Below are 27,445 nucleotides of genomic sequence, written 5' to 3'. Positions count from 1 at the left end.
TGTATTTTGACATTCTTTTATGATAATTTAATTTTTTTATTATTTTAATTATAATTTTAAACATGTATTTTCAAGTCAAATTAACTCTTAGCACCTTGATATAAATTGAGCGTGACTTGTACTTTATTATCTCATTTTATCTTTTTTTGAATATAAAAATATATGATTAAATTAACTTAAAAATGCATATCTAGGACTGTAATCAAAATAACAAAAATTTTGAGTTGACACACGAAAAAAATGTCAATATATAAGGATTAAATTGACTCAAAAATTAGGTTCACGAGTGTAATCAAAATAATGAAAATTTTAAATAATTATAAAAATAAAACTAAAAGTATATAAGCAAAAATATGAATCTGGCCAAATAATTTGTTCGAAAGTTAATAAATATAAGATTTTATCTATTACTCTTAAAGCTATAATAATTAAGTAGATCACGAATTTTCAAACATAAGTGAAATGAACCGATATGATATGTTTTGAAAAATAATATCATGCAAGTAGTTTTTATTATTCATTATATCTTATCATATACTCTATCAAATGAGAGAAAATAGGAAGCCACATCACCCATTATATCTGCACTAATGCGTAAACTTTATTTGCTCAATAAGGAAATAATTTTTTTCTTTTGGATAATAAAAAGGGTAGAGGCTGGGCAATTAATATAACAACTTTCTCAAATGTGATCAAAAGAGTTCTCTATTATTAAAGAACTTTTTATAAATATCTTAAAAAATACTCATATAAAGAGATATATATACCTCACCAAAAAATAATAAAGATTGATAGAAATTGAAATCATCTTAAAAAAATGAAATGGATTGCCCATTGGTCTCGTGTCGATTGACTTAAACATCAAAGATTCAAAGACTTTAGTAGACCTAAGGATAATAGTTAGCATTATATTTTTCAAAATAGGTTTAACAAGTAAGACGTAATTATTTCAATAAAAATATATTATTGTTATTGTGTATGATGTAACGAGTTTCTATCATTTTTGTATTTAAAAACTCTATTTTTTTATTTGCATTTAGTATACCACTATTAATCTTAATAATTGTAATAATTTAAAGGACAAATTACGCTTAATACTCTTAATATTTGACAAACAAATAAAAATATCCATAATATTTGAAAAATAACAGATTATGATTTTACCACTATAAATACGTTTTTTCTCTCCTATTACTTCACGTGTTAAGAAAGTTTAATATAATAAAAATATTCTCATATTTTATTACTTTTTTTATTTTTTAATTATACGATGAACTAGTCACAATTTGACTTTACGTGTTTCGTTTTTTAGTTCAGTAATAATTTAATTATCGTTGAATCAAATAAAGAGATTAAAAGATTAACAAACTATTGAGTTTTAGCTGATTTGCTAAACAAAGAACGAGAATAAAAAAAATAAAAAGAGAAAATTTGAAAATATTTTTGTCATATTCATAATTTTAATAATAACAGGGAGAAAGTATAATTAGGGGCGTGAGTCTAATTTACTCATATTCAGGTGGTTAGGAAGATATAAGACGTAAAAATACACTTAGAATACAGAGAAATAGAAAATGGTCTCGAATTAGCCATCAATGAAACCAAACGAATTATAGTGTTTAGTTGAAGGCAGCGACTGATGCCCGCACAGTGAATCGAAGTCTTCCCTCGCAATCTCCGACTGTGATCTCCGATCTGGTATAATCTCTCCGCCTGCGATATCCGATCTGCTGTGTGTGTGTGCGGGTGTGTGAAGGATGTAGGTATATAGGTTCGTCTATATGTATATGTTTATGTATATGTTTCTCTACCAATTTTGTGCATCATTTGTGTCCACGTATGTGCGATTCAACAAATAGGGGAATTTCTCATCCCCGTTGCTGATCGGTCGGATCTCTGTCTCTTTTTTTTATCTCTAAAATGTTAGGGTTTCAGGAAATGCGATGAATTTGTGTATACGTGTGTAGTTTATCTTACAGATGGAAATAAAAAGAAATGCGAATTCTGAGACATTTTGCTTGATGTTGTAGAAAAAATATTCGGTGGGACGATGAATTTTCTGCTGCGGCCTGCCCAGACAGCGCCGCCTCCGGTGACAGAGCAGCCTTCTAGTTTATCGGGGACAGATGGGATCTATGTTACGAAGCATGTGACCACGTTGGAGGGTCTTATAGCCGAAGATCCATTTTCTCAGAGTCATGCGGGTGAAGTTCGTGGAGGTGATGCTGATGGAAATGGGGGTGAAAATGGAAGCGGCGAGGGGACAAGATCCAAGGATGACTTGCCAGTTGTGGAGAACTACATTGATGTTGCTGAAGACGAAGGATGCATAATCATCCCAGATAGTATTTCCCCACCAGTTGTCTGAATTACTCTATATATGGTTTTATCAAGTTATGAGTCAAATTGTGTTAGTGTACTTGTTCTCGCAGTTCAGCTGGTTTATCACATACTAAGAAACACTTGCATTTGAACTGAACTTCCAGACACGTGTCACAGTTAGCCGCCGTCTATTCTGACTAGGAATGTATTGGATACATAACTACGGTTTCTTCTCTTATGAGTCAAATAAGATTTCAACTATGGTGAACCTTTTGGGATTTATGGACTTCCAGAAAATAGAATTTTACAAGTTGGGTGAAAATTTGCAATTGGGATTCTCTGAGCCTTAAGGCCTATGTTATATCACAATTGATCCTGAATTAGTTATTGAAATGCTTATGTTCTTTACCGTCTAATAATTCTATCCAAATGACTTATTGGCTTTTAGTTATCATGATGTGCATTCTTCTAATAGAGACCTTGATAAGTGTTATGCCTTCTTTCTTGAGTTTTTGTATGGACCAATTCTAGTGCTTGATTTCTCTTTTCCTCCCTTTGTATAGAGAACCTTCCTGATAATTGGAGTGAAGCATCAGATATGGGTTCATTTCGCTCTCTAGACCGCCATTTTCTTTTTCCTGGTAGGTTTATTCTTAAATCTAATGCTTTAGCTAATTATAACATTTGACATGGTTCACTCTTTTGGAGTGCATTTCCTTATTTTATATGCTGTCTGAGGAGCCCTTTTTTATTTTCTTTCTTTTTCCTTGTCTCATTGGGATCTGAACTCTTTTCTTATTCTAGGTGAGCAAGTCCATATGTTAGCATGCTTGTCTGCGTATAAGCAGGATATAGAAATTATCACACCATTTAAAGTTGCTGCCTTGATGAGTAAAAATGGCATTGGGAAAAACACCAAGAAACAAAATGGAAATGTTGGATATGAAATTGATGCTGCTTCTGAGAGTGGGGAAGTGAGTCCGATTAGTCATGATGTTGATCAGGATAGTGATAATCTTTCAGAAAAGATTGATCCACAAAAGGATATTTCTTCTGGTGAATCTCTTCTTAGAATGGAAGATCGCAAACGACAAACTGAAAGACTGTTGCGAAAATTTGAGAATTCCCACTTCTTTGTTCGTATTTCAGAATCAGATGAGCCGCTCTGGTCGAAAAGAAGCTCTCCAGAAGAATCTTTTGAATCTTCTTTGAAAAAAGGGGGCTCGCTTAATGCAATTATTGACAGAGGAAACTTTGATGCCAGTGTGTCTGGTGGATTGGCTAGAAATGCTATTAATTGTTGCTCTCTTCCTAATGGAGACATACTGGTATGTTTCAAAAAAACTTCTCCAATGTTTTTAAGGTTGATTAAGAGAGAGAGAAATGCAAGTGTAGATATTCTTATTACCAAAGGCAAAGTCTTGATTGATTCTTAACTGACTATATTCACAGTTCCTCTTTCTTATACTCTACATGCCAGTGTAGCATTTGGGGAGCTACTATTTTTCTTGACTTCCTAACCTGGAGAGTTCTTCAATTAATTTAATTGTGGAATTGCTAGAATACATAAATAGGGATGACTGTCAAGCTAGAATTCATTTTGCTGACCCCACCTAGTCAGGGATCAGGGGATTAAGGCTTGATATGTTGTTGTAGTGGAATTGCTAATCATGACTTCACCTACACATCAAAGAAAAGTTTTTATCTGAATTTTTGATCTGTAATTGACACCCAGGCCTGGCAAAGGACATTACTCAGAATAAGCTCAGCTTAGATTATAGACACTTACAGTAGGATATGGTAATATCTAGAAGTTTCTGTTTTATCATTAAATAAAACCCTTATAGTGTGGGAAACGGATGAAAGGACATAGTTGATTGTTGCATTTTGATTCTTGGTTTAACTAGCTATTGTTTCAGCAAGCAGGTTGAGACGTGAAGACCCAAACATTGTTTCTTGATTGCTATTTTGTCTGTTTCTTTGAGAATTTTAGATGCATGCTGGTGGAAGTTATTTTGTGGCTTCCTTTTGTTGGAAGGTGGAAGTGGTTTGAGAATGGTGTTACTGATTTTCCTTTATTGATGATACATGAACTTTATGATTCCCTAGTAAAATGAGCGTGTGAGCCAAGAGCTGCTGAAGTGAACTTTTCTTTTAATAAATGTTTTTTGAGATTTAGTTTGTATGTTCTCCACCATTCATCTATTTGACTGCTCTGCTGCTCTGTCCCCAAGTTTTGCCCTACATTTGGCTCGCAAGCGCTGTTCTGTTCTAACCACTTTGATTCCCGTACAGGAGTACCTTCCCCCTTCAAAATAGATGTATTCCTAACCTGGTTAGTACTTCTGTCTGAAAGCAACCCCCCTTCCTCCTTTGGTGCAACCTGTCAGAATATTCCACAATCTATCTGTTTTAGGCAATGTACAGCTAGGAGATTATACAGTTCCTAACTTTCTCTGTTTTCCATCTAGATTAGATGATTGCTGATTCTTAGGAGATTCCTAGTTTTTAGGGATGTGATTAGATTTCTCTATTGTGTATATATTCTGTCTGTGTACTTCCCTTTGATGGTGTGAAGAAATTCAACTTTCTTCACATGGTATTAGGGCCTAGGCTCTCTCTCTGAATTTTTTTCCCAAAAGCTGTGTTTCCCGTGTGATCAAAAACCCTCCCCATACTGACATGTTTGATCAATCTGTCACCACAGGTCCCTAAACTCCTATTCTTGCTGAAGAAGCGATTAGCAATACACCATTGGGAGAATTGCAAAATCTCCATTCCTCTTACAGATTGAATGGAAAAAATTATCTGAAATGGTCACAACTAGTTTGAACATTTCTCAAAAGGAAAGGAAAACTTAGGGGTTATTCTCTTTGTTGTTTTCAGTCCGTTTTCAATTTTTCAAAATACTGAAAACGCATTTACTTTGCTATTTTCAAAAATGCATTTTCGAAAACAAGGAAAATTTTTGTAAAGAAAACACGAAACAACATTTTATTGTTTTGGGTATTTTCAGCCAAAGCTAATTGAAAACACAAAATGCGGAAAACACCACCCACCCCCACCCTCAAACCCAATCGTAGAACCCATTGTCTCTCTCTCTCTCTCCTTTCTCCTCTCTTCCTGCTACCGTTGACCTCACCCGCCACCATCGACATTGACAACTTCTCTTTCCTCCTTCATCCTCCATCGCCGGCGGCCACATGGAGCCGACGATGATGGCTTGATGATGCCGATGGTGGCTTGATGAGGCTTGGCAGACGACAACCATGGCAGAGCAAGCAGGTAATGATGGCTTGATGACCGCCGGCTGGCCAAGCAACATCCAAACGACGACCAACGACCATGAAACCACCATCCACGGTGGCCGGTGGCTATTGACTGCGTTTTTGAGGTTTGGCCAAAAATTAAAAATCAAATCTATCAAAATTTAGCCATTAAATCTGGCCAATTTTTGTGTATGTTAACCCTCTTTGCTTGGCCTTTCTAATGGTAGGCTCTGATCGTGTGAATCTTTGGTCGGCGGTAGTCGCCGGCAACGGAGAAGAGGAGAGAATAGAAAAAGAAAAAAAAAAAAAGAAAAGGAAAAAAAAAGAAAAGAAAAAAGACAAATTTATTCTTAAATTTAGAAAATAAAATTATATATTTATTTAAAATTTTAAAAATGTAGTATAGATATATTATAATTAAAAATAAATATTGGGTATAATATATTAGTAAGTGTATTACACATATTATGTATGATAATATTTAATATAAAATGTTATATTAAAAAGAGTTGATTTTATTATTTAATGATCAAATTTCTTAAATAAAATATCATAAAATAACATTTTACAAAATTTCAAAGCAAACGCGTTTTTTAGTTTTCTGTTTTAAGAAACAATTTTTCAAAATGACAAAAAGAACGCGTTTTTAAAAATTTCAAAATAGACACTCAAAACACAAAATTGAAAATTAATTCAAAACTAAAAATTAAAAATTGAAACATGAAAAGAACACCACCTTAGTCATCTCCTTGGCACGGGACCAAAACTTGATAACCCTAAGTTTGTAGCATGGGATGAATAGGACTCGATGGTTATGGCATGGCTTTGGAATGCAATGGTACTAGAAATAAGTGATACTTGTATGTTCTTGTCCACGACAAAGGAGATTTGAGAGACTATTCAACATACGTACTCCAAGAAGAACGACTCAACCCATATTTATGAGATCAAGATGAAATTGATGGCTGCCAAGCAAGGTAATCATTCTATCACTGAGTATACGAATTTGTTGAAGAATTTATGGCAGGAGATGGATCACTATCGATCCATTTCAATGAAAGACCATGATGATGCTACTACACTAAGGAAGTTTATTGAAAAAGATCGAATCTATGATTTCTTGGCTGGACTTTGGCTAGAATATGATCAAGTCAGGGTTCAAATCTTTGGCAATGATGAATTACCATCGCTGAATGAGACCATTTCTATTATCCGAGCCGAGGAAAGTAGAAGATATGTAATGCTTAATGATCAAGCGGTGGAAGGATTGGCATTAACAACAAGGGGCTACAAGGATAATCCTCTAAACAAGCAAGCTACTTCACATTCAGAGGGTAAGAAATCCAAATCGAAGCAAAACAATAGGTTCAAACTTGTGTGTAACTATGGCAAGAAAAAGGGCCATGTTAAAGATGAATGCTATAAGCTTCATGATAAACCCCAAGATGTTGATCGTTGGGTGGACAAAGGAAGGGACATGTAAATCTATCTTAGTCAAAGGAGTCGTTGAGATCCCAGGAAACCTCTAGCACAATGTGATTTGATAAAAAGGACATTGAGAAGCCAAAGGCCTTTCTTGAAACTCTAGGTACATCTTCCACCAACCCCGGTGTCTGCTCATTTGCACAATCAAGTATGTCTCTTGCTTCTCATGGTCTTGGTGCTTCGGATTACAACCAACCCACTTCATGGATAATTAATTATGGAGCAACCGATCACATGACTTTTTCCTCAAAATCTTTCTCCACTTATACTCCATGTTCCAGCTCCTGGAAAATTATCACAGTTGGTGGATCCTCCATCAACGTATTTGGAATAGGTGACATTCATCTGAGCCCTTCCTTAACCTTTAAAAATGCCCTACATGTCCAAAAACTCACCACAAATTTCTTATCCGTTCAACACTTTAATCAATGACTCAAATTGCAATCCAACTTTTCTTTCAATTATTGTGTTTTTTAGGACTGAGATTTAGGGAGGACGATTGGGCATGCTAAGGAAAACAATGGGCTCTACTATCTTGAATTGGCAAACAAAATTGGTGGGTTCAACAAGGTTCACTTCTCGAATCTCTACTTCTTTGTTGTCCAATACAAATAGTACCACCCTGAGTCAGATCTTGCTTCAACATCATCGTTTAGGTCATCCTTCGTTCAGGGTTCTTCGTGTCATGTTTCCATCTTTATTTAAGAATGTAGATGTTAGCACATTTCATTGTGATACTTGTGAGCTTGCCAAACACAAACGTGTGCATTTTCCAATTAGTATAAAAGATCCTCAATGTTTTTCTTCTTAATGCACATAGATATTTGGGGACCCTCTAATATACAAAATATTTCTGGGGCTACTTGATTTGTTACCTTTATTGACGATTGCACCCATGTAACTTGGGTTTTTCTTTTAAAGAAAAAATCTTATGCGAGTTTCATTTTTTCAGTCTCTCATAATATGATTCAAAATCAATTTGGAGTAAAAATAAAAAAGATAAGGCCAGACAATGCACAAGATTATTTCAATCAAAACTTATCCTCATACTTTCAAAATGAAAGAATGATTCATGAATCTTCGTGTGTAGATACCCCTCAACAAAATGGAGTGGCAGAGAGAAAAAATGGTCTTTTGCTGTCTACTACCTATGCCTTGATGTTTCAAAACAAAGTCCCAAACTATCTATTGGGGGAAGCTGCTCTTACATCTGCTCTTTTAATCAACTACACACCCTCCCGCACTCTTGATTTTAAGTTATAGGCAAGTTTTCTCACAATTTTATCCGCATTTTACTTCTTCAATCTTCTTGCCCACTCGGGTATTTGGCTGCGTTGTATTTGTCCATGTTCACTCACATAATCGTAACAAACTTGATCCAAGAGCTCTTAAATGTGTCTTCATAGGGTATTCCTCCACTCAAAATGGTTACAAATGTTACCACCTATCATCCCGCAAAACCTTTATCTCAGCTAATGTCACTTTTGTTAAACATGGAAGTTTCTTTGCCAATCTTGGTCTTCAGGGGGAACCTAGGCTTTCGAAAGACAATGATTGGTTAATTTCTTGTCCTTACCCATGTCACGACCCAATGGAAATTAGAGGAGCAATACTGTAATTAGTTACCATTGTTTGTTAGGAGATGCTAATAATTCTATTGAAGTGCACATAGATGTTGTTTCTAGAATATGTTAGTTGCTAGCTAATGCCTATAAAAGGCTACTTATAGGAGGATGGATGTTATGTTGATGAATGAATTGTAATTCTGTTTCTTCTCTCCTAATTCTCCTAACTCTCTCGTTCCTTCTTCTCTTATCTCTCAATTATTTCTATTCAGTTCTGTCTCTCCCTCCAATTCTTCTCTATTTCTCTCCTGAATTCTTCTGAATTCCTTTCTAAACCCTAGCCTAATCCTAGGGTCGTGACATTTGGTATCAGAGCCATCGTTCCTCGGCCAATCTCTCTCTTAAGTAATTTCGACAGTTCTAGGCTAAGATTCAGTCATTCCGATCCGACTTGCTGTCATGTAATAACCTGCTATAAGGGGGTGTTGCTGCAATTATCTATAGTTAAGGGTAGAAATAGAGCATATGATAGTAGCTAGCTGTGAGGGTTGTACTAAATCAGTTGCTGCATTAGTAGCAGGTACATTCTCATGCATGTGGGCGATTACAGCTCATTGAAGGATAGGAATCCAGCTATATCTAGTGCTGAATTCCTTCCTACGGTCATGTACGAATTTATCAAAGAATCTTTGATTCCTCTCTCTCTTGCTTCTGCGTAATTACCTTCTCTTTCTTTCTGCTCCCTTCATTCTATTCTACTGTTTGATTGAAATTGTTGTCCGCTTCGGAGAGCTGACAAACCTGGTATTAGAGCAGCTCTTGGGCGTCAACGATACTTGCAAGAAATTATAATCATGGCCGACGGAACGAGGATGAAGCAAATGGAGTCTCAGCTCCAGCAGGTGACGGCGATAATAACAGAGATGCAAAATTGAGTGGGAACACTCGAAACCTCTATTGGAGATGGAGTGGATTCCCGGATCGACCAAGCGATGGAAAGCTGGAGGGTGGAGAGTCGCGAAGAGCAACCTGTTGCAGGAACAGTTGATGGAGCAAATACAGTTGATTGTGCGGATGTTCACCAATCAACAACCCATAAGGTTCTCTCCTGAGTTTCCCTTGAGGGAAAGAACGGAGCCCATTTTTCCTAGAGTGGGAGTAGAACTGCGACCGATAGGAACGTCGGAGTTTGAGTTCGATACGGACATGGTGGGGGAGAATGTAAGAGAAAGGAGGCAAGAAGCATCGGTTAATCGGCACAACCCAAATTATCCCATGCCAAAGCTCGAGATTCCAGTGTTTGAGGGGGAGAATCCGAGGTGGTGGACGTGAAGATGTCTTCTCCCTATATCAAATTCCGGAACAACAAAAGATCACTTTGGCTTCTGCTTACTTGAATGATATGGGAGATGCTTGGTATCAGACATGACTTGCGGTTAAGGAGGGAAGCCCTTGGAGTGTGTTTGTAGAGGACCTTTGCGTGAGGTTCGAAGATAAAAGCATGAGGGATGTAATCAAAGAGTTTAATAAGCTCAAACAAAAAGGAACGGTCCAGGCCTATCAACAAAAATTCGAGGAGCTGAGATCGATGATGATGGTGCACAACCCTCAGCTATCTGAGGAGTACTATGTCTCGAGCTTCATCAGCGGCTTAGGGGATGAGGTGCGGCCTATGGTAAAAATGTGACAGCCCCATATGGTGAAGCAAGCAGTGGAAGGTGCAAGGCTGCAGGAAATGATCGTTGAAGCAATGATAAAAAAACAGAGGAATCAAACGAGGGGGGTGATAACAGGAGGATGGCAATCAGGGAATAGGTTGGCACCAAGAGAAGGGGGGTCCAACGGTAGAGGCGTATTAGCCCTACCTTCCACCAATCCCGTACCGACCATGGGAGGTAAACTGATGGAATAAAGGAGGGTAGCTGGCTTATGCTACAAATGTGGGGATAGGTACTTCATGGGACACAAGTGTAAGAGGCGGTTGTTGCTATTGGAAGGGGAAGACGAGGAAACTGAGGAAGGAGAAGAACTCTCAGAAAATGAGAAAGAGGACCAAGGGGAGATCTCTTTACGTGCCTTGAAGGGGGTGAACAACAGTGAGGTTATCAAGGTGGAAGAAAGAGTGAACAATTAGCCGATCATGGTTCTCATAGATAGTGGGAGTACTCACAGCTCCTTGGATGAAGCTGTGGCGAGGAGACTTGGGTGTGAGGTAAGCCTGTCCCATTCCCTATCAGTAACGGTTGCCAATGGCAACAAGGTGGTGAGCCAGTCGTCTTGTAAGGGTTTCTGCTAGGAGATGAACGAAGAAAGATTTTCAACAGATCTTAGGCTGCTTAAGTTGGGAGGTTGTGATGTAGTGCTGGGGGTGGATTGGATGAAGGGAGTGAGTCCAATCAGCTTCGATTTCAATAAGATGGAGGTGACTTTCGAGAAGGATGGTAGCAAAAAGGTCCTACCGGGCAATGTGGAGGTGGGGGTGTGTAAAATCATCTCGAGTAAACGGCTGAGAAGAATGTTCAGGGGCAGATTTCCAAAGGTGGCTCAACTCTTCTCCCTCCATACGGTGGAAATTTCCGAGGAAACCCCTAAACAAGAAGGAGAGATATGTGTGGTGGTCAGCAGTAAGACATCCAACCAAAGAAAGGTACAAGAACTAGACTCTCTTACTCTACTTTTGATTGAGTATAAGGACCTCTTTGCTGAACCCCATTTCCTTCCACCCAAAAGAGCTTTTGATCATTCTATTAACTTGAAACCTCAAGCCGAGCCTGTGAACCTAAGATCTTACCGATACTCCCCTAAACAGAAATCTGAAATTGAGCTACTCATCAAGGATATGTTAAGTAAATCTATCATCCAACCCAGCAACAGTCCCTTTGCCTCACCTGTTTTGCTTGTCAAAAAGAAAGATGGAATATGGAGATTTTGTGTTGATTACCGACAACTAAACTCCATAACCATTAAAGACAAATTTCCCATACCTATAGTAGAAGATTTACTTGATGAACTTAAGTATGCCACTGTTTTTACCAAATTAGATCTTAGGTCGGGTTATCATCAGATTCGGATGAAACCCGAAAATATTCACAAGACAGCCTTTAAGACCCACCAAGGGCATTATGAATTTCTTGTAATGCCTTTCGGGTTGACTAATGCCTCGGCTACTTTCCAATCATTGATGAATCAAATCTTTGAACTCTACCTCCGCAAATTCATTTTGGTGTTCTTCGATGATATTCTAATCTACAGCTCCTCCTTTGATCAGCATATCTACCACTTAAAAGTCACATTTGAGGTCCTTAGGTTCAATCAATTGTATATTGAAGAGTCAAAATGTGCCTTTGCTCAAAAACAAATGGAATACTTGGGTCACATCATATCTAAAACTGGAGTGAGCACTGATCCTAGCAAAGTGGCAACATGTTAGGCTGGCCGCGACCTATCAATGTAAGAGGGCTGAGGGGATTTTTGGGGCTGACGGGCTACTACTGCCGGTTTGTCAAAAACTATGGAGTCATCAGTCGACCCCTGATCGAATTATTGAAGAAGGATGGGTTTTATTGGAGTCTAGAGGCAGAAAAAGCATTTGTAGACCTTAAGCAAGCTGTCAGCAATGTTCCCACGTTGGGGTTGCCGGATTTCAGCAAACCCTTCGTACTTGAAACGGATGCGTGTGCTAGTGGAATCGGGGTTGTGTTGGTTCAAGAGGGCAGACCCCTAGCCTTCTTGAGCCAAGCCCTGGCACCTAAGCACTTGGAATTAAGTATCTATGAGAAGGAATTGCTGGCTGTATTGTTGCCAGTGGATAAATGGCGCCACTATTTAGAAGGAGGCACATTTGTGATCAAGACAGACCATGAGAGTCTGAAATTTTTATTGCAACAACAGCTAAACACTCATTTGCAGTAGCAAGAAGGAAGTTATGGAATTTGTAATGGGGTGTGACACTTGCAAGAGGTGCAAAACAGAAAACGTGGCCTATTTGGGACTATTATAGCCATTGAATGTTCCAGGGGGGGTCTTGGGAGAGCATCTCCATTGACTTCATTGAGGGACTTCCAAGGTCAGAAGGTAAGGATTGTATCATGGTAATAGTAGACAAATTCACCAAGTACAGCCACTTTGTGGAGCTGTCTCATCCATATACTGCTAGGGAAATTGCTAAAATCTTCATGGACCAGATAGTAGCATTGCATGGAGTACCCAAGGCTATAGTATCGGATAGGGATAAAATTTTCACTAGCTTGTTTTGGAAGGAGCTAATGCAACTATTGGGAGTCAAGTTGAACATGTCAACAACCTATCACCCAGAATCTGATGGGCAAACGGAGAGGGTAAACCAAAGACTAGAAATGTACTTGAGGTGTATATGTTTCCTGCAACCAAAATCATGGCACAAGTGGCTGGCCACTGCTCAGTGGTGGTACAATTCTTGCCACCATAGTGCCATCAAAAGGTCCCATTTTGAAGCACTTTACGGTTACAAACCACCATTACTTCCGGGGGTTGGAGAGACATCCTCAGTGGCAGCCTTAGATACCTACCTCCAGCAAAGACAGCAGGCCCTACAACTGATTAAGACCGAGTTGGCCAATTCTAGGAACCGAATGAAACAATTCGCGGATAGAAAGAAAAGTGATAGGCAGTTCCAAGAAGGGGAAAGAGTCTACTTGAAATTACACCCAAGACACTTGAAGTCCCCATCCCTAGGACCTATCTCAAAGCTGCAACCCAAATACCATGGGCCATTTTTAATAACTGCCAGGGTGGGCAGTGTCGCTTACAAACTACAGCTTCCAGAGAATGCTAACATCCACCCTATATTTCATGTTTCGCTTCTCAAGAAGTCAGTGTCTGAACAACAAGTCAGTCCTACATTGCCTAATTCTATACAAAGTGTGGAGCAGCCTAAAGAACCTAGAGCCATTCTGGATAAAAGAGTGATCTACAAGCATGGAGCCCCCATCCCTCAAGTATTAGTCAACTGGTCGGGCCTACACGCAGATGATAATACCTGAGAATACCTCCCAGATCTACTTAATCAATTTCCCCGAGCTGCAAGCCTCCTTAATATTTTTTGAGGACAAGAAAATTTTGATGAGAGGGGGTATTGTCATGTAATAACCTGCTGTAAGGGAGTGTTGCTACAATTATCTATAGTTAAGGGTAGAAACAGAGCATATGATAGTAGCTAGCTGTGAGGGTTATACTAAATCAGTTGCTGTATTAGCAGCAGGTACATTCTCATGCATGTGGGCGGTTACAGCTCATTGAAGGATAGGAATCCAGCTATATATAGTGCTGAATTCCTTCCTACGGTTATGTACGAATTTATCAGAGAATCCTTGATTCCTCTCTCTCTCTCTTGCTTCTGCGTAATTACCTTCTCATTCTTTCTTTTTGCTCCCTTCATTCTATTCTACTGTTTAATCGAAATTGTTGTCCGCTTCGGAGAGCTGACACTTGCTTGTACATTGAAGTAGAGCTAGGCGAATTCCAGCGATCTTGGTAGCAATCAGTGTTAGGTGAATTTCTGGCAATATAGGCGAACTCTCGAGGAGTTGCAACAGAACTGATCAAACTCACAGGAAGCTACAACATAGTCCATCGAGTCCTCTGGAGACCGCAACAGAGCACGTCCTAGACCTTCGATTAGTTCGACGACAACTGAGCGGCGATCCTCAGCTGTCGAATTGGATCTGGAAGATTCAGGAAGGTGGTTTCCAAAGTGGAATTTAGGCAACCTCTGAAGGCATATCAGAGTTGCTCTGATTTTGGCCATTGGACGGTGATTAGGTGAATAGGAAGGCAAGGCGTGGAAGTAGGCCTGGGTGATCTTGAATCTGTAGCGATTGCAAGTAGTTGCAAGCAAGTCCAACAATTGGCAAACTCGTAGCCATTAGGTTCGGAAGTTGAAGATGAATTTCGGCTTGTGACTTATGAGTTAGGTGGTCTTCAACTACTTTGTGAGTTAAGCGAATCAGGATAGGGCTGATCGAGGCTACTTTGTGAGGTTCCAGTGATGGAACTCTGGTGAATTTGGAAGAGGAAAGAATGATTGTTGAACATCGGAGTGTGATCAAGTTAATCGAGCAGTTCGTTGGCCGCCGACTCCTGCTTGAGTTAATCAAGTCCAAAATTGAAGGCGAAGTAGATCCAAATCTCAGTGGATTTTGTTTGAGGCGGAATTAGGTTGGCTGAACTTGAAACTGCTAAGGTTGCAGATTTGGAGGCAATCAATTATTAGTAAGTCTTGGCGATTTATCGAAGCAGTTTCAGTGATTGAATTTTTTGTAAATTTGGAGGCCAAACAGATTCAATCAAGTTCCGAAAGTAATTGCGCAACAGAAGTTTTTGTTTTCAAAGTTGCGCAGCGGAAGTGTTGGTTTTAGAAGTTGCGGGCTAGTTTCCGAAGCTGATTAGAACAGGTTGTCTTCTGAAATTATCCAGAGCCAACAGGTTGTTTGAGGGGTAATTGATTTGAAGGCCGTTTAGCAATAGCTAAAGGTTGACTTAGATCTAGCCTTCTATGAATCTAAGGTTGCTGAAATTTAGTACCGGAATAAATTTCCGAAGAGGTCCTTAGAAGCTGAGCAAGCGGTTGTTATAGCAATGAATTCTCATGGAATTGAGCAGTGGTTATGGCTGAAGGCACACGGGCGAAGCAAATGGAATCTCGATTGGATGCCATTGAGCTTGGAATGCGACAAAACCAAGAACAAGTAGATCATCGCTGGGAAACATTGGAGTTGGGAATTAGAAATACTCAAGAAGAGGTCAGTTGGAGCTGATCGGACAATGCAAACCAATTTGGATCGAGCCATTAGTGGGCTCAGAGAGAAATTTTCTAGATTAAGCCTGCAAATAAGCTAGTAGGTGAGTGCCGCCTTGAGCATGTTTGCTTGGTAGCCTAATGCCAACCTCCCCATGGATTTTTCCCCCAAGGCTTCCTTGGCGCCAATTTTGACGACGCCAAGGAATAGATAGAGACCACATGATTCGATGGAGGCAGGGGATAGAGCTGAGGCAAAGGAGGAGAACTTCCATAGAGGAAATAGGGGAACTCACCACAAAATTACGGGGCCTAGGATGGACATTCCCGCGTTTGAAAGGGATAGGCCTAGATGGTGGGTTAGACAGTGTGGGAGGGTGTTTTATCAGTATAGAGTAGCTGAAAGGGAGGAGGTGAACATGGCTACAACGTATCTCGATGATGTGGCCGATGCTTGGTTCTAGAATTGGTGTAGAGCCAGGGTGGAATGGAGCTGGCTAGTGTTTGTAAGTAACTTGTGTACTCGATTTGGAGAAAGGGCCAAAATCGATTTTATCAAAGGAGTTTCTAAGGCTACAAATCATGTCAAGTAGGAATCTGAGGAAAAATTGGAGTTGGACCGACCAGTTGTAACTAAAAACGCCGACAATGAAGAGAAATCAGACATGGATATCGGGGGGGGATTACTATTCATATTTGCAAGAAGCTGATGAAGTATCATTGTAAGATGAAGAGAATGTTGCAGATAGGTTCCATGTCACTAATGAAAGACAGCCACGCATCGAGGACTTGGACCAAGGAAAGAAGCAGGAGGTTGAGGACTTGCACAATTCTACTGTTGCTTTGAGCGTCAGTCTTGTTGTTACTTAAAATAGTATAGACTAGTTACAGGTGTTGGCTCTAGTAGAAAAGGATAATTGAAACTGACTGAATAGGAGAACAACCATATGGTTCAAAAGAGGATGGAAAAGGAGGCTGCTGTCATGTGGTTCGGGTGTTTGGACATTGGAGAAGGGAGCATTAGCATGGAGATTCTTGAGGTTTACCGTTTATGTTTGCAGGGAAGGCAAAAGCAAAGGAACATAAGAGCGAAGAGGAAGAGTCCTAGAAAGAGAAAGAAAGAAAGAAGAATAAAACTGATAGAGAAAGTTGGGATTAGATGAATAACAACGGCTCAATAGTAATAGGTCTCTTATGGACAATAAACCTTTTAAGGAGGGGGAATTGTCATGACCCAATGGGAATTAAAGGGGGAATACTGTAATTAGTTACCATTGTTTGTTAGGAGATGCTAATAATTCTATTGAAGTGCACATGGGTGTTGTTTCTAGAATATGTTAGTTGCTAGCTGATGCCTATAAAAGGTTACTTGTAGGAGGATGGATGTTATATTGATGAATGAATTGTAATTCTGTTTCTTCTCTCCTAATTCTCCTAACTCTCTCTTGTTCCTTCATCTCTTCTCCCTCAGTTATCTCTGTTCAGTTCTATCTAGAGGTGTCAAAAGGGCCGGGCGGCCCGCGGGCCGCCCGGCCCAGCCCGTTACTGTTCATACGGGCCGGGCCGAGCCCGGCCCCCATTGGGGGGCCGGGCTGGGCCAAAGAAATTGGGCCCACGGCCCGGCCCGTGGCCCGTTGGGCCCTTATGGGCCGGGCCCATGAGGCCCTTATGGGCCAGTAAGGCCCTTACTCATTTTTTTTTTTAATTTTGTTATTCTTAGGTAATTATTGATATTGGATGCTAAAAAATTTAATTTCGCAATATATATAAATAATAACCATCAATTAATTTATTTAAAATTTTTAAGTTAAATTTTTTATATATTTAAATTATAAATAAACATTCTCCTTTTTATATGTACATTATTTTTCATATCAATTCACAACAAAAATTATAAGGCATATAGAATTTTGAAATATAAAATAATGAAATAATATTTAAAACTTAAGAATTAAGATAGAAAATATTTTTAAAAAACAAATTAATTTTTATATATGTATTATTTTGATATTTATATATGTATATATTATATGTATTATTTTTAAAAAAATTATTTAAAAAAAAAGGGCCGGGCCCACCGGGCCCGGCCCACTAGGCCCTGTGGGCTAAGGGCCCGGCCCGGCCCTCTAGCCCACGGGCTGGCCCGGCCCGGCCCTTTTGTAGGGGGGCCGTGGGCCGGGTCGGGCCCTATCAATTATAAAAGGGCCCGGGCCCGGCCCGGCCCTTTTAGTAAAAGGGCCGGCCCGGCCCGTTTAAAAAGCCCGTGGGCCGACTCGGGCCGGACCGGGCCGGCCCTTTTGACACCTATAGTTCTATCTCTCTCTCCAATTCTTCTCTATTTCTCTATTGAATTCTTCCAAATTCCTTTCTAAACCCTAGGGTTGTGACAACCCATTTTTGCCACACAATTGCTTAACTCACCAATCTCTTTAGAGTCCACTCCTATTGAAACCCGAACTGAGTTTGAGTCCAATTCCTAGCCACCAAAAACCCAGGAACCTGAACAGAGGCTATGTATTGAATTTGTTTATTCAAGAAGGAAGAGTATCGTGACTTCACTGAAGCACACTCAACAGTCCAAACCGAATCCTAGAATTGAGCTAAACACAAAGGTTAGTACTCTCCTCCTATTATTGGTTCTAACCATGATTTGCCACTATTAGATTCAAATAGTAATGAGAGTGATCTCGACCTTCCCATTACACTTAGAAAAGGTAGCCAAAAATGTACAAGCCATCCTTTGTTTCATTTTGTGACCTTTGAAAGAATGTCACCTTCACACAAAAGCTTTGTCACCCACCTTTCCTCCATCAAGATACCACAAACTGTATTTGAGGCACTAGAGAGTGAGGAGTGGAGACATGCCATCAAAGTGGAAATGGATGCACTTGAAAAAAACAAAACATGGGAGGTGGTTGATTTATCGATAGGAAAAAGATCGGTTGGATGTAAATGGGTTTTTTCTGTGAAATACAGGGCAAATGGGTCTTTGGAGAGATACAATGCCATATTGATTGCAAAAGGCTACACTCAAACATATAGTGTTGACTATCAAGATACATTTGCACCAGTGGCCAAGATGAATACAATGAGGGTCTTGTTATCATTGGCAGCAAATTTTGATTGGAATTTACACTAGTTTGAGGTGAAGAATGCCTTCCTACATGGGGATCTAGAAGAAGAAATTTACATGGCCTGCCTTTCGGAATTTGACACTAATACAAACAAGGTGTGTAGACTCAAAATTGCACTCTACGGATTAAAACAATTTCTCAGAGCTTGGTTTGGTAGATTTAGAAAAGCAATGCTGTCAATGAGGTATAAACAAAGTTAAGGCGACCACACCTTGTTTATGAAACATAGTGTCAAGGGGAGTGATTGCACTCCTACTTTATGTAGATGACATTATTGTTACTAGAAATGATGAGAAGGAAAATAAAGTCCCGACGAAATGCCTATCTAAGGAGTTTGAGATTAAGGATTTAGGGCGATTAAGATACTTCTTGGGAATAGAAGTGGCATAGTCGAAATGTGGAATCTTTATGTTACAGCAAAAGTATGTTCTTGACTACTTAATGAGACCGAGCAAAAAGGATGCAAGCCTTTAGAGATGCCAATTGAAACCAACCACAAGCTTAGTGAAGCAACAAAAGATGAGCCAGTGGATCAAGGAATGTACCAAAGGCTCGTTGGAAGACTAATTTATTTGTTTCACACTCAATCATGTATGGTCTACACGGTCAGTTGTGAGTCAGTTCATGCACAACCCTAAGAATACACATCTCCATGCAGTATATCGCATTCTTCGTTACTCAAAGGCACATATGGGCAAAGGAATTCTATTTAAGAAGGTTACAAACTTCAGTCTTGAAGCCTACACAAACACAGACTATGTAGGCTCCATAGTTGATAGGAGATCAACATCTGGTTATTGCACTTTTGTTGGGGAAAATTTAGTCACGTGGAGGAGCAAGAAACAACTAATAGTAGCAAGATCAAGCACAGAAGTTGAGTTAAGGTCCATGGCACTGGGAATTTGAGCTTCTTTGGCTCAAGATAATACTAGATGATCTCAGAATTGAGTGGGAAACTCCTATGAAACTATATTGTGACAACAAGTCAGCCATAAGCATCGCTTATAATGCAGTTTAACATGATTAGATTAAGCATGTGGAAGTAGATCAACACTTTATAAAAGAAAAGCTTGATAGTGGATTGATTTGTACACCATATGCCCCATTAGGAGACCAACTTGCTAATGTTCTCACTAAAGGGCTAGCCAGTCATACGTTTCAAAAGATTGTTGGCAAGCTGGGAATGACAAACTTATATTTTCCAGCTTGAGAGAAAGTGTTAGAATATTCCATAATCTCTCTATTTTAGGCAATGTACAGCTAGGAGATTATACAGTTCCTAACTTTCTCTGTTTTCCATCTAGATTAGTTGATTGCTGATTAGAATTCCTAGTTTTTAGGGATGTGATTGGATTTCTCTTTTGTGCATATATTCTCTCTGTGTATTGCCCTTTGATGGTGTGAAGAAAAAATAACTTTCTCCACACAACCATATACCTTGAGTTTCAACCCTTTCAATATCTCTTTGGTGGTTGAACTAATACAGTGTAAATAGACCAATCAAATATGACTAGGAATTATTTGGGGCTCTCTTTTGGAGCTTTAGTACTTCGTTTTTGGTCGAGGCAAGTCTTGTTGGATGTTTCTTTCAACTTTGCCTGCTTGTTTTTCAGATTTATAGATTTTTTTATGGTTTTCTAATTTCCAAATTAAGTGAACAACCTGTGATAGTATGTGATTCATGCTTTGGATTTTTGGACTTTGTTTATGGACCTTCTAGTTCTAGGATTTACCAGCCTAAGTTTCTAAACTTGCGTATTCTGTAAAGTTGAGTCAATACCTACCTAGACTATTATATAAAGATTTCTATATTTAGCCTTTTAACTTAATCGATTCAATGGAGTTGGAGTGTTGTATAATTCATTTTTTTTTTGAAAGTTGGCTGATGCATTTCTACCCTTATATTGGTTCTTAATGAACTTTATGAGTGATTTCATCTTCTTGCCTTTTCTTAGTTATCTTTAACATTTGCTCTCAATTACAAACCAAAAGTTGCATTTATGGTGGTTGGAAAAAAATTTGTTTGCAACATATGTTGTTAGCTATTATGATTTATGTCCCTTTTTGTTTCTTGTTTCTTGTACTCAGCTGGATTGGTTAGTTGACGATTATTAATTCCTGTTCTATTTTCTTGGTTGGAAGAATGCAGGTACTTTTACAGGTAAATGTGGGCGTTGATTTTATGAGAGATCCCATCCTGGAAATATTACAATTTGAGAAATATCAGGATAGAAAGTTGAGTTATGAGAGCCTACACAACTCAGATTGTGCAAGTAAGGACCCTTGTGGAGACTTGTTAAAATGGTTGCTGCCATTGGATAATTCTATAGCGCCTCCATCCCGACCTGTATCTCCTCCAACCTTGAGTTCCAATTCATCTATTCGTAGTACATCAACGAAGCCAAACTTTTCTGCTTCATCTGGTTCTCAGCTCTTTTCTTTTGGTCACTTTAGAAGTTATTCCATGTCTTCACTTCCACCAAACACTGTAGCACCTGCACCTGTACCTGTTGCAACCCCTAGTTCTAAACCAAATATTGATCTCGAAGATTGGGATCAGTTTGCTTCTCAGAAAGTTATAAAGAGTCAAAAGCCTGGGAGTGAAGGGCTTTTATCCTTCCGAGGTGTATCACTGGAGCCAGACAGATTTTCTGTTCGATGTGGATTGGAAGGTATTTACAGACCAGGAAGAAGGTGGAGGAGGAAAATTGAAATTATTCAACCTATAGAAATTCGTTCTTTTGCAGCTGATTGCAATGCAGATGACATTCTCTGTGTCCAGATAAAGGTGGGGTCAGATGCTTGGCAAACTCTAGATTATGTAAATATTACTCTAAAGTAGTATTCTTGAATAAAAGGATCTATTACAGTTAATGTACCATAGTTAGGCTCTTCTACAATGCCAGAAATATTGAAGCAGGGTATGCTATTTGTGCAGAATGTTTCTCCTGCTAATGCTCCAGATATTGTCATATACTTGGATGCCATTACTGTTGTTTTTGAGGAGGTGTCTAAAGGTGGACCACCAATTTCATTACCATTTGCGTGTATTGAACCTGGGGATGGCCACAGCTTGCCTAATCTTGCCCTCAGGTTGTTGTCTATTGATGGACTAAATTTATGGTGTTTCATCTTCCCACAAAGACTTGGTTATTCAATTACCAAAGCTAATGTTTGTTCTCTCTGTTTTCATCAATAATATTATATTGGAAATTTGTCGCATCATTCATGGGGGCAGTTAGAAATGTTTAATGAGAGTGAGCCTTGGTACCACTGAAGGTTATTACTCTGTGACTAGAAGGTCACAGGTTCAAGTTATAGAAACAACTTCTTTTCAAATCAATGGTAAGGTTGTGTACGAAAATTACCCTCCCTTGACTGTTGTGAAGTGGTGATCCAACCCTCATGCACTGACTGTGCATTCCATTCATGTAGGCAATTAGAAATGATTAGAATTTTGATCAAACAGGTGGAGAAAAATTAGTTTTTCCTGCTCCTACCTTTTGCATCCATCTTACCTGGCCTTTTGTTTCAGCAATCCATTCTTCCTAGTAAGTTAAGCAAGATAAGCAACACTTTTTTGTGTGACTTAATAACCATTGAATGCAGAAATGTTATAATTTAGACTCGTATATACAGATATATAAATATGAATGTGTATGTGTTGTTGCATATGCATGTTCTTTAAGGAGGAAAATTAGGTATCTGCTAGCTGGACAGACTTCTTTGCAAGTTGAAATAATGGCTCTAGCATTATGGTCCGCAGTTTTTGATTGTCTTCAGTTGTGTGCTGGTGTCCCATGACAGGAGAGGTGAAGAACACTCTTTTATTCTCAAACCAGCAACTTTGACGTGGAAGAATACCAAGGGTCCTAGGGACAGAGTTTCTCAGTCATCCCATTCACAGGCTGGATCAAATTTGTCTCTTCCTGCCAATACTTTGGGTGGGAAACAGAATGCTTCAACTTCTGACCTCTATGCCATTCTAGTATCATGTCGGAGCAACTATACGGGTAGTTATATAGCCTTTTTGATCCATGTTTTCTCAGAAGTTCCTGGTGGATTTAATTGATCTTGTTCTGATGTATTTTTCTTCTCATCTCTGTGTCGTGTGTAGAATCAAAAATGTTTTTCAAGCAGACAACAAGTTGGCAACCACGCATTTTAAGGGATCTTATGATCTCTGTTGCATCTGAAATGTCAGGACAAAATTTTAGTCCACATGGAAGAACTCAGCTTCCTGTTCAGGTTTTTCCAACTCTCGAGTAATGTTTTCTGACTAGTGGTAAATAGATGGTTTTATCCTGACTGGTACCAATTGTCAGGTGTTAACTCTTCAGGCTTCAAACTTAACATCTGAAGATCTAACATTAACAGTGCTTGCTCCAGCTTCATTTACTTCTCCTCCATCAGTTGTGTCCTTAAATTCTTCTCCCACATCGCCAGTTAGCCCATTTATTAGTCATTCTGAGTCTGTGTTACCAGTTAATGGTGAACGACGAAGTTCTGCAATGGAGAGTACAAGTTCAGCGTCTCCAGCTTTCATAAATCAGAGAGAGAATGCAGATGCTGGACTTTGGTCTGTTTCCTTTTGTGAGCAAATCTCTGATGTCCTTCCAAGTACTGATTCAGGTTGCACTCATTTGTGGCTGCAGAGCAGAGTTCCACTGGGGTAATGCACCACTCTCTTCTTTTCTACTTCTAGAACTTATGTTGAGATGAGATGGTGATTATAGTTAATTTTACTTGCATTAGATCTGTGCCTGCCCAATCCACGGCTACTGTCAAGCTTGAGGTTCTCCCATTGACTGATGGCATTATTACCCTGGATTCCTTACAGATTAATGTTAAGGAGAAAGGTATTCTTCTCCTTTTGTGTTAATTTTTAATTTTAACTGCCTACAAAAAAAGAAAGAGAAAAAAAAAAGAATTGGCTTCTTTTAGTTATTTTTTGTATTATTTATCATTTTCAATCAGTTAGGTCATAACTTGCTGGTTGCTGGTGATAGAAAATGTAATGTGTAATACTAACCTCTTCAAATAAGCAACTCCGCCCCCCCCCCCCCCCCCCCCCCAAAAAAAAAAAAAAAAAACAAACCGAAAAAAAATAACCCAGAGAAATTACCCTTCTTTTCTCTCAGGGAAATAAAAATTTTCATTTACCAGTTTTGGTCTCATGAAAGCCCAGCAGCACGAAAAATAGAAACAATTTTCTTCATGGTTCGTTGTATAGGGTCCTGGATACTTGCAATTAATTACAGTGTTCTTTTCGTTGCTGTTCTAATGGATCTCCTCTTCTTTCTTCCTCCATTTTTCCTTCTTGATACGCCAACAAATCATGGCCAATTGGTTTAGTTCTACAGTATTCTTTTCAGGATCTAATTGCCTCAGACATTTTTTTTTTCTTTCAATAAACAAAGATTTCATTTAGAGTAAGACACCATAAAAAGGACAATGTTTAGAGTGAAAGTATTTCCATTGTAAGTGAATTTAAATAATTAAGATTGGTTGGGATATTTTGTGGTAGAAGCTTAATTTTTAGGGTAGTGGCATTGCAAATGATGGGTGTTTATGAGTTGTGGGACTCCTTTTTTTGCTTTATCCCCTGGGCATTGTCAGTCTCCTTGAGGAATCTTTTTATATTCGAATTGAAATGAAAGCTATAAAAAATTTAACATTTGTTTGCTTTACTTTATATCTCGTCTATCTTATCCCTTTCCCTTTCTAATATACTAGAGGGGTGGCATGCACGATGCACTTACAAACCAAAATTTCATGGAGCTGATTTCCCAAAACTTCCTACAACTCTCCCTAATCTCCTACAGTCCTTTGGAACCACCCATAACCACCTAGCTCTGGTAGTTGCAGTTTCTTAAAGGCGGAAAGTGCATTTTTTGTGAATTGAGGAAAACCTGGCAGAGAGCTTCATAAACACCAAAAGTGTTGTTTGCTTATATAATAGAAATAGGTTAGATATCACCTTGTTGACAACATCCAAGAGGGAAATGTTAGCTCTAGATACATAGGCTATTGCGCATTTCTATTTCCTACTCATTGTTTAGGTTTGTTGGTATTTGTCACTTTGGTGATAGATGCGGTCATTGGTTTTAGTATGCGATAAGAGTTTGGGATGTTTGGTGGGGGACTTGATGGTAAGTGGGTGGGGATGATGACTGTGGAACTAGGTTTATACTGATGGTTGTTGATTGTAGTGGGGTGAGTTAATTCTGGGGGATTTTGAAGGACAATTGAGGTGAAATCATGGGCTTCAAGGTCCATTGTCCATGGATACCAGTACTAAATTGGCAAACTGTCATTTGCCCGTGAAGAGATCGAGAACTGTGATGACAGCTTACTCCCTGTGCACGAAGAGAAAGGACAAGCATTTTTTCGATCTCTACGGGAGTATTTTATGCCTTCCAGTTGAGCCTTTTTCTTGGGAACGGAGGCAGTGACTCTTTCACTGTCTCAAGGCAGAGAAATTCCTAGTCTTATATGTAGTGACCTGTGTGAATGGCATAACTATTGCCCCTTTGCCTTGACATGAACCAGGTGAAATCAAATTCTCTATGAAGAGGACAAAGCAGTAAGACCTCGGCCATCGCGTCAGAGTGACGACTTTGATCAGCTACTTACTACATAGGTGACAGCTGCACATCTGTACCTTTTCCAGAAAGCTCCTCATTTCTTGATTTACTTGAATATAAATAGCTAGCTGTATTTAGTTTGAGTGGCTTCGCATGATTAATTCCTTGCTGCTTGATGGTTGCATTTATAAATTGGGCTGTTTGTTATGACTAAGGAATACTTTGTAGCTTAATGTAGAGAAGTATGACTGTGCCTTCTGGCTCGAACAGGTATGACATATATCCCAGAGCACTCGCTGAAGATAAACGCGACGTCGAGCATTGCCACCGGGATTTTCTAGGAGTGTTGTGATGATGGAGATGGGACTGTGGAGGATATGCTGATTGATACTCTTGAGAAATATGATTGGTATACATCTTTTATTCACTTATTATGATCAGAGCATGAAAAATGATCACAAATTGTCCATTTGTTTCAATTGAGAGAGAACCGCCATGATTTGGAATTTGTGTTTGTAACTCTGAACTCTTACCCTTGAATCAGAAAATCAAAATTTACCTCTTATTAAAGGCTAAATTACAAGAATCTTCACTATTTTACCCTTGATTGTTTTTTCTCTCTCCTCTCTTCCCCCTCCCCCTCTCTCTTCTCCAATTACAGGGAAATTAAAAGCATAAATTATATGATTGGCCTAAAGTAAAATTAAATTTTGCACAATTGCCTCGAAACGGTTCCTCCCCAACTTCGCCCTTTTTAAGGGACTTCTTATATCATCCACATAAATAGGCTTTTATATTTTGGGCCAAGAGTGGCCCATTTTCAATACCACTTTTGAATGGAGATGCCATGCATTAAATTCATCCAGTGTAACTTGGACCACTTTTGTCACAACAGACTTGGCATTAGAAAGAAAAAAAAAAAAAAAAAAAAAACTTGGAAGAGAAATTGAGAGTAGGAACAGTAGTTACTGCAGTGGCGGGGCGGGCTTTGAATCTTCAAACCCAACGATGGCGACCACAAGAAATGGAATAATGCTTTATAAAAGGCGCAGCATCCGGAAGAAATCCATTTCATCTCAAGCCCGCCAATTAGGGTTGGTGTATTTCTGACAGAGAAGTTGTAAGAAAGATGATGAAGGCGGCCACTTCCATGTTCCATCATCGCCAAAAGGTAATTTATTAGTTAAGTCGCCCCATTAATTATCATAGACGATGCTGCTGCGGAAAAGCAGAACAATTAATTAAGCAAACCCATCTATCTATATTATTGATTCTACTTTTGCAGGCGTCGTCAACTGTGGCGCCAGCGGTGTGGGCGAGGCCACGGCCAGGCACTTTGTCAAAGACGGCGCCAAAGTCGTGATCGCCGACGTCCAGAACGAACTTGGCCACTCACTCTCTGGACAAATTGGCTCTGATAATTCTGCCATTTCCTTTGTCCACTGTGATGTCAGGAAAGATGAAGATGTCAAACGAGTAGTCGATTCCGCCATAATCCAAGGTAGCGTTTACTGAGAAATATGTTATTATATCGATTAGAATAGGCTTATTTTGGACGAAAGAAAAAGATAAACATATATGAAGAAATTTAGTTAAGAAGTCTTGTAATTTCTTTTTTAAGGGTTACTAGATAAGTTTAAGTTTAGTAGATACATTGAAAAAGATGAAGATTTAAAATATTTTTCATATCTTATATTTTTTTATCTATATTTTAATTAACAAATATTATTTGAACTAAGCGACGGGATAAGTAACAATTTTGGCCCGATAATTGCATCGGTGTATGTGTTCGGCGCTTTTTTCTGCGCCAAACACAGGCCACTATAGTGATGGTCCCGGCCAAGAGAGGCAGCGTCTTGTGCAATGTCAATTGCATTTTCCTTCTTAAATCATGGGTATATGTTATTAATTAGTGAATGTCAGCTTTAGGATAATAGTGAAGTTATATCAAATAAAATATAATTATTGAACCATATTTTTTTTATAAATTATAAAAATAATTTTTATAAAATAAAAATAAAACTACTAATAAAAGCAATTTTTAGGGGGGGTCTATATCTATTGTGAGACTTGCTTCCCTTGTGGGTAGGCTGCTCACATCTAAGTGTAAGCCCCCTTTATGATTTGGGCTTCAATTGCTATTGGACCATTTAAGTATTATCTCAGCCACATAGACGACATGGTTGGCCCAGGCCCAATTGCACTAGAGTAGAACCCCAATTTAAGATTAATCGAATCCTTATGGTCATTTTTCTTAAACATCAAAATTTAGTTTTTATAGTTGAAAAATAATGTCAAATGGGATTCT

At 38.9% G+C, this 27,445-nt stretch overlaps 1 protein-coding gene across 3 annotated transcripts; it reads left to right on the top strand.

The window, feature by feature from the left end:
• The first annotated feature begins 1,532 nt into the window (after positions 1 to 1,532).
• Positions 1,533 to 25,748, top strand: LOC127789167 (uncharacterized). Of its 3 annotated transcripts, none has more exons than XM_052317974.1 (11): positions 1,533 to 1,698; positions 2,031 to 2,345; positions 2,886 to 2,963; positions 3,127 to 3,650; positions 20,700 to 21,338; positions 21,489 to 21,643; positions 22,358 to 22,563; positions 22,668 to 22,798; positions 22,876 to 23,222; positions 23,306 to 23,409; positions 25,408 to 25,747. In XM_052317974.1, exons 2-11 carry the CDS (start codon positions 2,051 to 2,053, stop codon positions 25,476 to 25,478), a joined length of 2,550 nt encoding a protein of 849 aa, XP_052173934.1. In that variant the 5' UTR covers positions 1,533 to 1,698; positions 2,031 to 2,050; the 3' UTR covers positions 25,479 to 25,747. The 3 variants fall into 3 exon arrangements, with proteins under 3 accessions (XP_052173934.1, XP_052173937.1, XP_052173935.1); XM_052317977.1 differs by having other exon boundaries at positions 1,613 to 1,763; positions 25,408 to 25,748; XM_052317975.1 differs by having other exon boundaries at positions 1,614 to 1,771; positions 25,408 to 25,748.
• The last annotated feature ends 1,697 nt before the right edge of the window (positions 25,749 to 27,445 follow it).

Source organism: Diospyros lotus, chromosome 13 (assembly GCF_014633365.1).
Source record: "Diospyros lotus cultivar Yz01 chromosome 13, ASM1463336v1, whole genome shotgun sequence".
NCBI lineage: Eukaryota > Viridiplantae > Streptophyta > Magnoliopsida > Ericales > Ebenaceae > Diospyros > Diospyros lotus.
This window is presented reverse-complemented; position numbering and strand designations above follow the sequence as displayed.

Bases quoted from the DNA above. Each gene is read 5' to 3' on its own strand.
- LOC127789167 (XM_052317977.1), top strand. From the start codon at position 2,051: ATGAATTTTCTGCTGCGGCCTGCCCAGACAGCGCCGCCTCCGGTGACA. The intron at 21,644-22,357 runs GTTGTTGTCTAT...GTCCCATGACAG, and splicing joins TTGCCTAATCTTGCCCTCAG to GAGAGGTGAAGAACACTCTT. The intron at 23,410-25,407 runs GTATTCTTCTCC...TGGCTCGAACAG, and splicing joins GATTAATGTTAAGGAGAAAG to GTATGACATATATCCCAGAG.